Here is a 17,089-nt window from a genome sequence, read left to right on the forward strand (position 1 = left end):
CCAGTTCTGGCAACGAGAAAATGTAAACAAACAGATCCGAGATGTTTAACTGTGCGCAGTTGATTATATTTGGCGATTTTTTTAAATGTGTGATCAGCGATCGGCTGCAGTTAATATCTACAAAGGCAGCTGAACTTCATAACAACAAAGTTCTTTGATATCAATATCCTTATTATTATTTTCCAGCCATCCACTAAGCACACATGTGAAAAGTAGGATTACGGTATTTTGTGAATGAGATTGGATCTATTTCCTACTTGTAGCTGTCGTTAGATGTTCGGATTCTATTATTATTCTTTGGCAGTTTATCTAATTATTATCCAGAATCAAAATTTGCATAATAAATTGAAGAAATTTGTTAATTTCATACCGAATATCGTCTCCTCTTATCAAGTAATGGTATTTGGTAAGTAAGTTTTGTTAAGCAATATGAAGTAGCTCATGAAGTGATCTTTGGTGAGCTACTGTATATTCCTTTTCATTTTCGGAATTATCTAAAAATTTTAAATGGATTGAAGTGAAACTATAGAGTATGATTTCCTTAGAAGTGTATATAATTAATGTATTCTCTTTTGAGCAAGGAAATCATGTCGCATGTTTGACAGCAAATCAGATCACGTGATCTGATTTACTGTCAAACAAAATTAGGGGGTGGGAAGGAGGAATAAAAGGGGCTTACATTTTTTAAACATTTTATTAATATAAGCATTCAAAATATGATTTATTTGTTTTTGCCATGATCTAAAATCAGATTCCCCCCCTGTCAAAGTCTAATACTAATTTCAGTTTTTGTTTTAAAAAGGTGTTTTGGTTTTCAGTTTTGTATTCCAGTCTTTTTCAGATATATTTGACAGTATTTAAACCTGGTCATTGCAAAGATTTTCAAATATTTTAGGAGTATTAACAAACATCCGTAGCCTCTCTTTATAAAAGTACACTTAAGGTAATTGTAGTAGAATTTGGAATTTCTTTTGCCAATTTTATTTTTGTGTCGGTGATTTCAAATTTCATTTTAAAGTATTAATATGTTTACAATAATCCATTATAAGATCAAAATCACATTTTCAAAGAGTGATATAGTAAAAAATTTAGAACCATATCAACAAAGACTTGAAAAAAATGATATTTAAAACCAGTAAAATCCCAAAATTTTCCAATAAAAATTTTAAAACTCATTAACTAAGTGTTTTTAGAATAAATACCCAAAATGATTAAACTGCTAACAACTATTCCACAGCTAAAATTTACATTACAAGAATACTGGTCCATAATGCTTCAACAATTCCTTGAAAACCTTGTCCTCATAGACAGACATTGTAATTTCTGCATCACAGTCAGAGGTAATCGTATAGCCTTTTAAAGAATCGATTTTTCTTCCATTCCTGTCACATGGATGTTTCTATTTTCTCTCCATTTGTGCTTGGAGCTGTTTTTTTTTTTTTTTTTTTTTTATAAAGTGCCTTTTTATTTTTTCATTCTTTGTTTGGAGATTTTTGGTCACTTGTCCCCTATTTTCACATCTTGGGGATCTTATGGTATGATTTGGATCAATGTAGAACACTTCTGCATGATGGAAACCTGTCTTGTCTGTAAATTTTGTGCTGCAATCGCTGGATAAAAACATTTGCGCTTCTCAGGGAGTTAAAATGAATCACTCTCTAAGGTAAAATTTTGGAAGATTTAAAGCCGATCTCTTTCACTAAACATGCTATTTGGGAATACAGCTTAAAATTTACGCATATTCTTGTGAAAGATTACTTTGATAGAGTGTTGTTATGTTGATATTTAGTACAAATTTACATACAGATTTTATCTGAATTTTTTTCAAGATTGTCAGCAATGTTTCTTTTACAGGAGCTTGCAAATGATATTTAGCTCATCTTTGGATTATGGTCTTTTTGGTTATGTCAGAAATAGCATGAACTGTATAACAGTACTTTGGAATGTTAAAATTATTTTATGATGTACATTTAAACCCATTTTTGGAAAGAAATTTACATTTTTATCTTTTAAGCTAAGAAACTGTGTAGTTTCTTGTTCATAGTTCATTTACTACTATGTACTTAAATGCTACATATCAAAATATAAAACAAATATTTTCTTGCTTTTAGTTCAGTTAAACTAGGAACTCTGTCTTTATTGCAGAGTAATGCTCAGTATAAAATGTTAAAAGGAAACATATGTGAACCTAAGCAAAGTTTTAACCCTTTCATCTAATTAATCAAAAGTAAAAAAAAAAAAAAGCCTGAAGTAGTATTTAAAAAACTGTAAGATGAAGAGAGTCACTTGAATGAATTTCTAATGTTACAAGAAATTACACTTATTTAAAAAAATTGACGAGAAGAAAATAAAGGAAAGGAAGATAAAAATTAAATGAAATTCAAAATATTAAAATAATTGAAATTTGCATTATTACCTAATCAGAAAGCAACTTTTGCTTTTATGTTTTTGCTAGAATGCATTTATGTTTATTGGTCTAATGGATGATTTAATGCAAAAAAATGTAATGTATACCAAATATGATTCTTCTCTCACTTCTAAAATATTCTTTTAACTCACAAGTGTTCAAACGAAATTTTATAATGCTAAATTTTCAAGGTAATGATGGGGGGGAAGACCCCTACAATTACAGAGGTTAAAATTTTTTACACAGTTTACAGTATTTATAGAAGTTAAAATTCCAGGTTTGTGACTTTAAGTGTCATGGGGGGAAAAAAGAGGATGTCATACTTCCCCCTCCCCAAAGTTTGGATTTTTTTTGGCTGCATAGGATTTGTAGCCTCGTTTGCTATTAGTTTTTATTTGGGATTTTATAATTAAGAATAAAGCTGTTGAAATTTATGTGAAATCTTTGCTAATTAGTCAAATTTGTACCAAAACTGAAATATTTTGTAAAATTAATTAATTTTGATAAAATATATATAATTTTTATATATTAGAAGTTTTTTAAAATTGCTATATCTTTTTAAATAATTTAGAGACATTGAAGGGTACAGCATGCCGCCTGGCTACGCGCCTGCATTGCACCAGTATGTTGGATTATTATTTTAATTATCAATAGATTAATGAATGTTCTAAATGGTTAATAAAGTTTTGCTTCAAATTTGAGAATACCCAGTCTTTAATTATTTGATTACTTATGATAATATTTGTTGTATTTATATAACATTTTAAATTATCTCATATGTCTTCTTCCAGTTTGAATTCTGTCATATTCATCATCATGGGTCTATACATGTGAATAATATTTGTTTGTGTCAGTAATTGTTAAATGCTACAAATCAACCACTTCAACTACTTTTCCAATAGATTATTATTATTATTTTTGGCAGATTAAGAATAAATTTATGACTTTCTAATTGTATTTCTTGGAGCAGCTATGTTAGTAAAATGTTGAATTACACAATATCTGATAAAACTTCTTTGAAAATTCGGGAAGGACATTTTGTAGATGCTTCTTGTTGCTTAAATGAAAAATAATGCCATAATTATATATTCCATACTTATTACAGAGCAGTTTGCTTGCAGAGTTAGAAATGTTCAGAAACTTTACGAGAAACTATATAATGTATGGTTTTCAAGTGTATGTGTATGAATACCAAATCCACATTCTTCTAAAATTCAACAGACTTTTTGGCTGATCTTTGGAATATGGTAACAGGTAGTTTGGCGATAAAGGTTACTACCTAGGACTTTGGGAATAATGTGAGAAGTATTCAGTTCCGATTACGCATTATTTTGTGTGAGAGAAATGAGAGATCATGATATATGTCATGTGACATTAATGGATGAATCACTGTTCTTTAATCAGAAAAGGGTGTAAATTTTTAAAAATATCTGCTGTACAGCATTAGTTTCATTCTATGTTCTGTGAAACAGTGTTGTTTAATATTTGGATCCCATGCATGACCCTGTATAAAGTAAATCCGAAATTTTTATTCCGTTTATGTGTAATTGAAAAGAATTGCTTAATTGCGGATAAGTATGAATGTCCAACATGTGGGTATGAAATGAGGTTGTGTGAAAGGAAGGATATTACAGATAGTTTGAATGGCGTTAGATAAGTTTGAATGGCAGTGCAAGAAATCTGGTGAAAATGGACATTTTGTGATCCACCATGCACTCAAGATTCTGTAGAAGATTAGATAAGTTAAAATTTTTAATTATTTGAGGATATTATTTTTATGCTTTGTTCTAAATGTAAGGAGTAAATAAATTAATTTGGTATTATTGGAAAATTGTTATTAGCAATGATTTAGTTTAAAGTAATTAGGATTGTAAGCTAATTTTTATTAATTTAATGTATGTGCTTATTTATATTTTAAGTAGTGTTTTTTAATTTAATTATATTTTAATTTAATGATCATGATTTTGAGAGTTATATGTTTGTAGTATTTTGGAATACGTTTGAGTGGAAGTAAATGTGCATGGAAAGAATTTAAGTATTTGACGCTAAGTATTTGGAACCATTTTTAATGTTTGTGTTAGAAATTGGTAGGTGAGTTTTATAATAGATAATTTAGAGGGAAAAGTTTTTGGATATTTTATTTATTTTATACGTGCAAATGTTCATCCTTGGAAAGGGTATATACTTTTTCGCGATCAGGTAATTTCATATATGTCCTTTTTACCAAATTTAAAGATTCACAAAATTTTCATGCATTTTCATGAAATTTTTTGAATTTATGAGAAAAAAGCAGTGTACATGGATATAGTGAAGAGTGTGCGCAATGCCATTTTTGTGCAATTCTGGGATTTTTTTTTAAGTAAAAATAAGTCGACGTGTACATGGTTTAATTATATTTTAATTAAATGATAGTTATTTTGTGAATTATATGTTTGTAGCAATTTGGTAAAGGTGTCAGTGGAAGTAAACATGCATGGAAATAATTTAAATATTTGAGACAAAGTATTTGTAACCATTTTTAATGTTTTGTTATAGATTCGTTAGTGACGTTTATAATAGATAATTTAGAGGTAAAAGTTTTTGCATATTTTATTTATTTTATACGTGCAAATGTTCGTCTTTGGAAAGGGTATATACTTTTTTGTGATCAGGTAATTTCATATGTCCTTTTTACCGAATTTAAAGATTCGCAAAGTTTTCATGCATTTTCGTTAAATTTTTCTAATTTATGAGAAAAAAAGCAGTGTACATGGATATAGTGAAGAGTGTGCGCAATGCCATTTTTGTGCAATTCTGGGATGTTTTTTTAAGTAAAAATAAGTCGACGTGTACATGGTTTAATTATATTAATTAAATGATTGTTATTTTGTGAATTATATGTTTGAGTGGAAGTAAACATGCATGGAAATAATTTAAATATTTGACACTAAGTATTTGTAACCATTTTTAATGTTTTGTTATGAATTTATTGGTGACGTTTATAATAGATAATTTAGAGGTAAAAGTTTTTGGATATTTTATTTATGTTATACATGGAAATGTTCATCCTTGGATAGGGTATATAATTTTTCGCGATCAGGTAATTTCATATACCGTATTTACGCGAATCTAATGCGCATCGTTTTTGGCCAAATGTAGTATTCAAAATTGGGGTGCGCATTAGATTCGAGTGCAAAGTTCGCCGATGACGTCAACCAAATTTCTCGACTACATTTACCGTTACATTTATCGTTGACACATTATTGCATAGAGGATACAAACTGCAGAGTACGTAGTCACGAAATGGAGGGCAAACAGAGAAGAATGTCATATGACGCTACTTTCAAACATAAAGTAATTCTTTATGCTGAAAAAAATGGCAATAGAAAGGCAGGGAGAGAGTTCAACGTAGCTGAGAGCAATGTTCGCTTGTGGCGGCAACAGAAATTGGCACTGTTTGCAACTAAAGGTAGTAGAAAGAAATTCACTGGCCCTCGCAAAGGAAGACACCCTAAAACTGAAGAAAAGGTTTTGGAATTTGTATGCGAAAGGAGGAAGAATGGACAACCTGTGACTAGTGACACCATAAGAAATAAAGCAAAAGAGGAGGCTGAAGTTCTTGGAATACCAAAACAAGAGTTTAAGGCTAGCCGTGGATGAGTGGATCGGTTTATGAAGCGGATGGGTTTATCTCTAAGACGCCGTACAACAATATGCCAAAAGCTTCCTGCAGCTTTTGAGGGAAAACTACTAACATTTCAGCGGTATGTCATCACACTTCGGAAGAAAAAGAATTTTTCAATGGGGCAAATTGGCCACGCTGACGAGACGGCAATTTGGTTTGATATGCCTCGTAACTACACCATTACGGATAAGGGGACTAAGGAAGGTATCATCAAAACTTCGGGATGTGAAAAACAACGCGTAACAGTGATGCTGGCAATAACAGCAGACGGGTGCAAACTTCCCCCTTTCTTAATTTTCAAACGGAAAACATGCCCTAAAACACCTAAGAATGAAAAGCTGTTCCCAGATGATGTCCTGATTCGAAACCAAGAGAAGGGGTGGATGACGGAATCATTAATGCTTGATTGGCTCCGAAATGTATGGAAACGCCGTCCCGGTGGGCTCTCTAATCCACCATCAATGCTTTGTCTGAACGCATTTCGTGCTCATCTCACCGACGACGTAAAAAAGAAGATGCACAGCCTAGGCAGTGATCTTGTTATCATTCCTGGAGGGATGACGTCTGTGTTACAACCCCTGGACGTTAGTATAAATAAACGTTTTTAAGGGGTACGTTCAGGCGAAGTACGAAAAATGGTTTTGTGAGCCAAACCGTGTATTGACCCCGACAGAAAAAATTAAGCGTGCTGCACCGCACATTGTTGCACACTGGGTTTCTGCTGCCTGGAAAAACATCGAAGCACCAATGATTGTGAAATCTTTCAAGAAATGCTGCATTTCAAATGCATTGAATGGCAGTGACGATGACGTGCTGGAACGTCGAGGATGAGGATGACGATGATGAGGAAAGAAGAAATGAATCTGCTTCTGACGAAAAGAACTGCGAGGATTCCAGTGATGAAAACATTAGTGAATAAAGACGTTTACTATTAATCACTGATTGTAGAAACTGTTAGCTAGATAGAAATGTTACGATTTATTTCATGTTCATATTTTACGATAGATACCGTATATACGGTAGTGCTAATTAACAATGATTGTTTCACATGACAATAGCCCACTAATAGGTTAATTCTATGTTCTGCTGCTTTATGTATAAATCCATTGTTGTATAAAATATGGTATCTAAATTTAAATAAAATTATCATACCATTAATTGATAGTTTATATACAAATTCATTGTTGTATAAAATAAGATTCAATAAATTCCTCATATCATTGATGCGCATTACATTCGCCGACAAACAATTTTTTTATTATTTAAAGTTTTAAAATGGGGATGCACATTAGATTCGATGGCGCATTAGATTCGCATAAATACGGTATGTGCTTTTTACCGAGTTTAAAGGTTCACAAAATTTTCCTGCATTTTCGTGCAAATTTTTGTAATTTATGAGAAAATAGCAGTTTAGATGGATAAAGTATAGAGTGTGCGCAATGCCATTTTTGTGCAATTCTGGGATGTTTTTTTAAGTAAAAATAAGTCGACGTGTACAGGGTTACTGTGTATGTGCAATTTTGAAAAACGCGGCAAGGAGTTTGTGATTCTGCACTTTTTCCCAATTTTGCAGTTAATATTTGTCATGATTAAGCAGTTTTGTTCCATAAAACTTCTAGTGTAAGTGTAATTCGGCTAGTAGATTGTTGGGAAAAGTGTTGAGTAAATAAAAAGAAAAGAAACATGTCTTTACTTCGTGAAGACAAAATGGCGGCGAAAAAAAAAAAAAAAACAGAGAATTGCTGTAGCAGAGTTGGTCGCCAAATTTTCGCCAAAAAATCGCCAAGTTACCATAATCTAAAGATCAATCGACTTTTTAAATAAATCCATTTTATAATTGAAAGTAAGTTGTCTTCAGACCTTTTTTTTTAAAAGATTTTGTTAGCTAATTTTTTAATTGCACACAAGTGCATGACTAAATTTTTAACTAAATTTTAAATTCTGTAATTTAACTGGAAGTGAACCAAAAAAATTAGTAATGTAAATTAATAAATTTTGGAGTGTTTCTTTCCATTAAAAAATTAATAATGTTGAGCTGTGGTATTTATTATCCATACACAGTGAACTGCATTATCATATTTATAAACATCTTTTAATATGTAACACAGTACTATAAAATAAAAGCTTAATGAAAACAGAAACTGCTAAACTGAGTATACTCAAACCATTAAGTCATCATATTTTGGAGTGCATATAAAAATTGCGGATCTAATCATACTAAAATTATCAAGTTTCATGTAATTAGACAGTAAAAAGAAAACATTTTTATACATAAAACAATAGTTATGAAAATTTTTTAAAACTATTTATTTTATATCTTCAAATTTATATTTTTCTTTAATTATACGAGTATTATAAATTCTGATATCCTCAAACTTTTATGTTCTCAAGCCCAGGAAATTCGTAGAGCGTTCTGTGGAAATTAAAGGCATTTCTTCACTTTATGTTTTTTTACTTTGTCAGGGTTTGTCACATACAGTCAAAAGTCGTTAATCCGAACTTCGGCGATTCCGGATTATCAATTTTTCCGTATTATCATCAGTTTAAATCTGCTAAGATGGCATGCAGAAATTATAAAATTAAAAATATGAAACTGTAATTTATGAAATAAAGAACAATTATGATCTAAAGGGTATCAAAATGTACAAAAAAAAAAAAAAAAAAAAAAAAAAAGCTTAATATTTATTTGTTTACTTTATTAAACATTTCTTTCAATGTAAGTTGTTTAAGTTGCTTCATTTTTTATGTGATAATACATTCTCTTTAATTCTATAAACAGACATAATTTCTTGTTCAGTTACAAAGTTCCGCTGTTCAAGTCCTATAATTGCTGTGTCGAGAATACCGACTAATTTGTCAATCGAAATTTTTTCATTTTCAATAACATCTGTCACTTTCTTCGCTATCGGAAGCGAATTATAATGACGAGGAATTTGATTTAAATCATATCAAAGACGGAGTACATCGAGATGAAATACTACATTTAGTAAGGAATTATAAGCCAAATAAAATAAAAACATCTGCCCTGAAGATAAGGATAGTGCTGACAGATCAACTTCCAACACATTGCGCGCCGCGGCGTTTAAGATAAACAAAGTTTAGATAAACAAACGTTTAGATAAACAAAGGATATGCCTTTATCCATTTTTTGCTGCAATCCCACTTTTTGTTTAATAGACTTCGAAACATACTTTCGCTTTGTAGATCCTTTACATATTAGTAAATATATATCAGAAATTCTATTTGACATAATCGAAAGTTCAAGCTTACTTTTATAAAATTGCTCTAGCAGTCTGCAAAAAATAATAAGCCGAATCCAATTCAAAGATTAAGGAACAACGCAATCTGCAACATTAACTGAATTAGATAATTTTAGCTTAGCTTATACCGTCCGTTATACATTAAACGCGCATTCGTAAACATATTTTGCGCACACGCATTTTCGCAGCCGTAAAGGTCTTACGCCGCATGCACGTCAACGCGCCGCATGCGCAGAAAGTTTGTAGCTTTGAGGTCCGGATTATAGATCATTCCGGATTATGGGTTCCGAATTAACGACTTTTGACTGTATAAACTTTCATCTTAACTGCCTGTCATGGTATTCATTCCGAGCTACAAGGATCATCTTTAATACTGACAAATCAAAATTATGTACTACTTGAAGAAAGTGCATATATTATACTATTTATCAGAATTGTCAGTGCATATATTATACTATTTTAGTATAATATATGCACTGACACTTCTGACCAGTCTAATACATGCTCCAGTTTCAAATAACATTAAAACATGGTTGAGAATGGCATTTGAGTAAGAAATGTTTTTAATTGAAAAGAGGTCAAAATTTAATAATGAGAATTGGTGTAATGTGAGTAAACCTTACTGTTTCATTGTTACTTTTTGTTGTGCTTTGAATTAAGATCATGGCAGCTTATGGATTTATAGTAGCAGTGTATATTGCTTCTCTAGAAAGCTACCAAGATTCAAAATATGAAGTACAGTTTTTGCTGAATATAATAGCATTTTCATTCCATTGTCTAATCAACACATTCTGAGTCAAATTATTGAAAGTTAGGGATTATCTCCAGTTATAACTTAATTTGAAGTAATGTATAGATAACATATTAAATTAATACAGCTCCATTACGTTTTGCTTATACTCATGGCCTGATTGCCATTTGAATCTTACAAGACCAGGGCTTCACTTTTAGAGGCCTGCAAAATCATCATTTAATTTCTCATAATCTTGTTTTTCTAACCATAAAAAGAAGGAAAAATTACTTCTTACTGACTCTCTTAATTAGTTACTACAGTACAAAGTCTGTAATCTGGACTCGTCGGGACTTCGGCAATTCCGGATTAAGGGTTTTTCTGGATATAGATCATCAATTTAAATCTGGTAAGATGGCATGCAGAAATTATGCAGTTAAAAATATGAAATCGTAATTTATGAAATAAAGAGCAATTATGATCTAAAGGGTATCAAAATTTGCAAAAAAAAAAAAAAAAAAAAGCTTAATATTTATTTGTTTACTTTATTAAACATTTCTTTCAATGTAAGTTGTTTAAGTTGCTTCATTTTTTGTGCTAAATGTGCATGCGTAAACATTAAACGTGCACGCGTAGCATTAAATGCACATGCGTAAAGCATATAAAAAAAGTTTGTGGCTTTGAGGTCCGGATTATAGATTATTCCGGATAACGGACGTCCAGATTACAGACTTTGTACTGTATTCATATTTATGATAAATTTATACCATCATATTTTAGATTAACTTTGTAAAGGAAATTTCAAGAAAAAGAATGGTGAAGAATTTGAAATAAAAAAAAATATATATATTAGTGGAAGGGAAGGACTGTTTTATGCAACTTAAAGCATTATTGGAAAAGGACAGAAAGAAACTAATAGCAGAAAAATTTAGGACTATTTTCAAATTTGTTTATCTTTCTATAACTAGTGAAAGTCGGGAAAGATGCCTCCTTTTCTCCTACATATTTTATGTTAATATTATTATTGTTTCTTTCGTGAGATTTATGAGGAGAAAAATGCTGAGTTTAGAAATTACAGTACAAAGTCTGAAATCTGGACGTCTGATAGCCAAGAATGGTTTAATATCTGGATCTCTGGACTTTTTTTCTCTTGTAAAATATAGCAATGGAAAATATAATACTCAAGAAAAAGATGATGGACCATAAAAGCAATTTTTCTTCTGACTAACTAAGATTCCTGTATGTCACTTTCAAACATCTGTTGGCTGAATACTAATTACATGTTCAGCTGTAGATTAATTAAGTTTAAATTATTTATATTCTTTGTTTGTTTTCTCCAGTTCTTTCTGATTATTTGTACCCCTCCTGAAAAGTATTCATGAGACAATGAACTATATTGCCAAAACAGGGAATCTGTGATATCACCAAAATGTATTTATGTGGCAACTCAGGTATTTATGTTCAGCAGACAAATATGAATTCCTAACTTCAAATTCAGTGGTTATTTTTCTCCTTAGTGTTTATTTTTGCACCAAGGGGACTTTTTTTTCCTTGTAAGGCATTAAAATGAAACTTTGGAGTTTTCCAGCTGATGAAAAAGCCCTGCATTTCTTCAGAAATATGGTGTTTAGTTTAACAGCAGAGAATGCAAAAATTTACTACATCCCATGAAGTTGTACTTCTTAAATGATCAAATTTTATGGATCAGATTTGTACAGTTCACTTATGTTTTGTGATGTCTTTGATGTTCTGAGATCACTATTAACATGGAGAGAACAAACAACAGGGGAAAAATTATGTATTTTATTATGAATGCTTCTTGCCTTTTTAATTTTATTGATTCATTGCTCTTTTATGGATTTCTTAGTATGCCACCATTTTCAAAATAGCTGTTTCTTTTTACATATTAGATTGGGAAAAAGGTAGTCACAATGAGTTGCTTACTTTTTAGAGGGGTTTGTGGATGATCAAAAAGCACCATTTTCTCTTTACTGTCAAAACTGATTCGTTTTCTGTATGATTTTAAATTTAATTAAACTTGCCTTGTTTTTTAATAGTTTTATTTTTTTTTTTTCTAGACTTGCTGAAATGTATATGAGAGGAGAGAAGGATATAAATTAAATTCCTACGTGTATTTGCAATATAATTTGATTTATTTCTCAAAACAAATTTCATGACACTTATATCTATACCTTGCTCTGTATTTAAGATCATAATAAAAATGCATAGTAAATATTTTTATAATAATCAAAATTTTTGCATTGTTGCAGTCTGTGAAATTTTATATTGTTATTGTCAAATCAATATTTGCCATATGCACTTTTTGGAGGTTTTGACATTTTGATTACTATGACTAGTTTACTAACCAAATTTTCATATAAAAAGACTACTATGTGACTCTAAGGATTATACGGTGAATTGTGGGAATAAGCTATTCATCAGCCAGAATATTGTCAATTAAAAACTGCTATGTGATAGACGTGCACAAAGCAGATATTGGTTTGACAATGACAATATTCTAAAATATCTTAATTGACAACATAAATAAGAGTTTAATATGGAGTTAAGTAAGTGTTGTGAATCATTGGCTTAGCTTTAAATGACATATTTTCTGCTGATGATTGATATTAATTATGTGATTTATTTCTCAGGCCAACGAACTGTATTTGTTACTGTAGTAATTCTTATGCTATGGATGGGTTTTGGAATTGTTGTTTACAAAGCAACTGTGCCAAAAATAAAAACAAGCAGCCAGAGTAAACATTTTGTTAATCCCATTTCTTTAGAAGAAGAGGTAGAAGCTTGTAAGTCTTCAGGTCAAAAATTGAGTCCAGACTTTTGGAGAAAAATTAATCTTCGTAAGAAGAGTATTCCACAGTCTCTTATAGATGCATCTTCCTTGATAGTTATACAATCTGATTTTGTTATTATTCAAGTAAGGAAACTTTTCTGTTTTAGTTTTGTGATATAATAAGATAGATGTAAGCACTTGCTAGATGAAAAAGATGAGAATTAGGTTTTCATTTAGTAAAACTTATTAGTATTTGTAAAAGAAAACACATGCTATAATGTTTTTTATTCCTTGATGTAAGAGAGCATGACAGATAAATTAAATATTTAGAGCTAACTTAAATTTTTAATTAATAAAATTCAGCTGGTATAGTTTTCAAAATCTGAACTTTGTAATTTCTTGTACTTCTAATGAAGGAGTGTTGATTGAATTATAGTTATTTATTTATGGAATGAAAGCTTATAAAAACTAATTTATTTCAAATTAATTATTTTTCCTTTTGATTGAATTATATTTATTAATTTAAGGAATGGAAACTAATTTATTTCAAATTAATTATTTTTCCTGAAGGAAAATAACTAATTTGAAATAAATTAATTTCAAAAATCTTAATTTGGGAAATAATACATGTGTAGCGTAGCAGTATCTTAAATTTAAATAATTAAACATAAGAATACATCAATGTGAGTCGACTGTAGTTTAACTTTTATTATTGCGATTTCAACTTTAGAACAACAACACAACAAAAAGTAAAGTGTGAAAGTTACAGTTAGCGTTTACAAGAATGCAAAAACAAAATGCGAGCTGCGCATACCATCTGTGCATTGCGAAATAAGATCTCACAGACAGGCAGACGACTCTGGGGGCCGAAACAACATGTATGTTGTAATAGTATTTAGCTGACCATTTTAGTATGTATAAAATTATTACAAAATTTCTATATATGAAAGAAAATAACATGTACAATTAAGTACAATGAAGGGAACATATCTTATCCGAGACATTAATAAAAGAATATATGTGTATGTTTCTGAACTGTAAATTAATTCTTATGCAATATTATTATCTGTTCAGCCTGAAGTAATATCAAATGCCAGAAATTCTTCTTTTGTATTGGGAAAATTTGAAGAAATGGAACTTCTGAATTATTATCTTTAAGAATAAAACTAACAAACTCTTTACATTGTAATAGAATTTGAAACCTATCAGTATTACAAAAAACAAAGAATACCTGTAAACAGAGTTCATAAAATAAATTTGAACTTTATAATATCCAAAATTAGATTTTTCTTATATTCTTATAAGTGTAAAATCTACCCATATTTTAATATTGCTCCATTCAAAAGTTTCTTTTCACTTCTCAGTTTCTTATAATAAGACTAGACTACATTAACAGATTAACAGTAGAATTTAAAATCTGTTAGACATATACACACTCCCCCCCCCCAAAAAAAAGTAAATGCATTAATACAAGGTAACCAAAAAAGTTCTTGTTGTTTCTGATATGACATTGGAAGAGTGAGTCCAACATAAAAATAGTCGCCAAACCTGGTGATGGATTGGTTAGGATTGGAGTCTGGACATTGAACAACAGTATAAAGTGCGTTGCATCGGTACTTAACTTACACAGCAACTGATTGAAATGGACGCGTCAAAAGTGCTCATTCGGAGTTGTTTGCTGTATTATTTTAAAGTGGCCCTGTTAGGAGCAGCATCAAGTCGCTGAATTTGCTAGGCCTTTGGGAATGATGCCGTTAACAAATGAACTGCTAGACAATGTTTCCAGAAGTTCAAGTCAGGAGATATGTCTCTTAGTGATGCACCATGCAGCGGTCGGCCATAAGCACTGGACGATGAGGCCCTGAGAGCAGTCATAGAGAGTGACAGTAACCAAACGTGGTGAACTTACTGCAATCTACCAGATATCTGATGAAACGATCAGACTCTTTGCACTGCATAGGAAAGGCATACAAGCTGAACAAGTGGGTACCTCAACTCACAACTTGATGCAAACAAGCAACAGCGTGTCGCTGCCTGTTTTTCACTGCGTACTCAGCACCGCAGTGCATCCATATACTTACCAGCGATGAAAAGTGTGTCCAGCATGATGCATCCAGGTGTTTCAGACATTGGTTGTCACCACGGGACCCTGTGCCTCACACAGCGAGACTTTCTCTCCACCCATGCAAGGTCATGCTTTGTATCTGGTGGACTAGTCGTCAAGTAGTGCACTATGAGCTCCTGCCAGTGGGCCAAACCATCACGGCAGGCCTGTACTTGCAGCAGTTGGAACGTGTGCCTCAGGCACTGATGCAAAAGAGCCATCATTGTTCAATCGTAATGGTGTACTCCTCCTCCATGACAAGGCGAGGCTGCATGTGGCTGGGGAGGCCAGGGACACCATCCAACAACTTGGCTGGGGGACACTACCTCAACCACCATACTTTCTAGAGCTCGTGCCAACAGACTACCACCTTTTCCATTCCCCGGACAACCATCTTCATTAGAAATCCCTTAAACAACCAACCAGACCTCGAAAAGGCCCTCATGGACTTCTTTGCGTTCAAGACTCCTGAGTTTTACTGCAATGGCATCGCACAGCTAGCCACTCGTTGGCAAAAGTTTTGTGTGAATTTGTTGCATATATTTTCATTTTGCTGAAACAGTTTTAAAATCATAAACTTAGAAATTTTAAATTTTGATTGTCTTTAAATTAAAAAATATTTTTTAAATCTCTAAGAACTCTTTTAATCAGAATTTCTCGCTCTGATGAAACAGATATTTACACCTCTTAGTTTGCAGAAGATATTTATTGGAATCCTCATGTGCAGGTGATTCAATTAAAAAAGCACATAGTTATATTTTAAATAATTAATTTTTTTGTTCTTTAAATAAGCTTCTAAATGTGATGCTGAATTACGATGGGATAATATCAGTACCTTCCTCTTCCATTTGACATGATAACTTTGTCTAAATCATTTTAAAAATACAAATTTATGAAATATGATTATTATTTCTTTGAAATTCTGGGAACTGAATTTTAAACTCATAAGCCTGTCGTAACTTCTAGGTTAAGATTATTTCAGCTGTTGAATTATAATCTAAAGGCCAAATCAGCTTGCAGTTTTTAAAATTTTAGATATTTTCAGATTTTTTCATTTTAAAAAATTCTTTCTATTTATTTGTTAAAAAATATATGTTCTCTTCTTCGGGTTTTAATATAATTACAGTTTTTGTGGATATTTCTCTGATGACATAAGCAAATTTCACCCATATAATTATTCTTATTTATTATCAGTTTTATATTTTATATTATTTTCTGCAATGTGCATGATTTTGATATGGCTTCTAAACTAGCGAATTTAAGTTTCTAAAACATTATAATGGCTTTGGTTATTCAATATATTCTCAATCCAAAAAGGTCAAATTTAAAGTTCTAAATCCTTTCCATTACATAATCTGGCTCTTTCAAGCTTACTTTCATTTCCAAATCTCAAACTTCCTTTGCTGAAAAGAAAATTTTGTCAAATGATGAGGTGTTTAAGGATGAGCTTGAAGGAAGTCACTTCAAGGAGGGAATCAGAAAATTAGAGAAACATTGAACTAATTTCATAGAGCTTTGAGAGATTTATCCTGAGAGAGTAAAATATTAGTTGAATGAAATAAATTAAATTTGATTGTCACTTCAGAAACTTTTCAGTCTACCATCATATTTAGTACAATTGAATATCTTCCCATTATCATTCTAAACAATCATGTCTAGTTAAAAGATAGAATGATACCACAGGCTATAGCATGAAATATTTATTATAGCTGACTAAGCTTATTAACTAAATATTTGATTAATACAAAATGAAACAAAATTGATCACAAAGTGGGAAGTATTATAAAACACTCTTTTTTATGTTTTTTCTTAAAGTTATATTTTGAAAGTATTCTTTATTAATATAATAGTCTCTGAATATGTTTTTTTATTCCTTTCAGGATGCTAAAGTGCATTATAAATATGCAAAACCTGAACGAAAACAAACTCGTAATTTATCAGTTCTTCTGTTACATGGACAAGCATATACTTCTGAAACTTGGAATAGATTAGGTACATTGAAAAACCTTGCAGCATTTGGATACTATGCTGTTGCAGTTGATCTTCCTGGTAAGGCTTTAGACAACAATATTATTTTGATTGTGCAGAAAATACATATATATTTTTATTACAGTTATCTTTGTTAATGCCTAT

At 31.1% G+C, this 17,089-nt stretch overlaps 1 protein-coding gene across 4 annotated transcripts in view; it reads left to right on the plus strand.

The window, feature by feature from the left end:
- Positions 1-17,089, plus strand: part of LOC118198429 (putative protein-lysine deacylase ABHD14B) — a 59,683-nt gene continuing 42,594 nt past the window's right edge. Inside the window, exons 1-4 of one of the 4 annotated variants that reach the window (XM_085827579.1) lie at positions 1-406; positions 2,979-3,029; positions 12,713-12,996; positions 16,837-17,005. In XM_085827579.1, the coding sequence (XP_085683705.1) occupies positions 274-406; positions 2,979-3,029; positions 12,713-12,996; positions 16,837-17,005 (637 nt within the window). In that variant the 5' untranslated portion in view covers positions 1-273. The remainder of the gene's footprint in view (positions 407-2,978; positions 3,030-12,712; positions 12,997-16,836; positions 17,006-17,089) is intronic. The other 3 variants (XM_085827581.1, XM_085827580.1, XM_085827582.1) reach the window with 3 other exon arrangements.

This window comes from Stegodyphus dumicola, chromosome 12 (assembly GCF_044657685.1).
Source record: "Stegodyphus dumicola isolate Sdum_Otavi_A_Nest chromosome 12, ASM4465768v1".
NCBI classification, from domain to species: Eukaryota; Metazoa; Arthropoda; class Arachnida; order Araneae; family Eresidae; genus Stegodyphus; species Stegodyphus dumicola.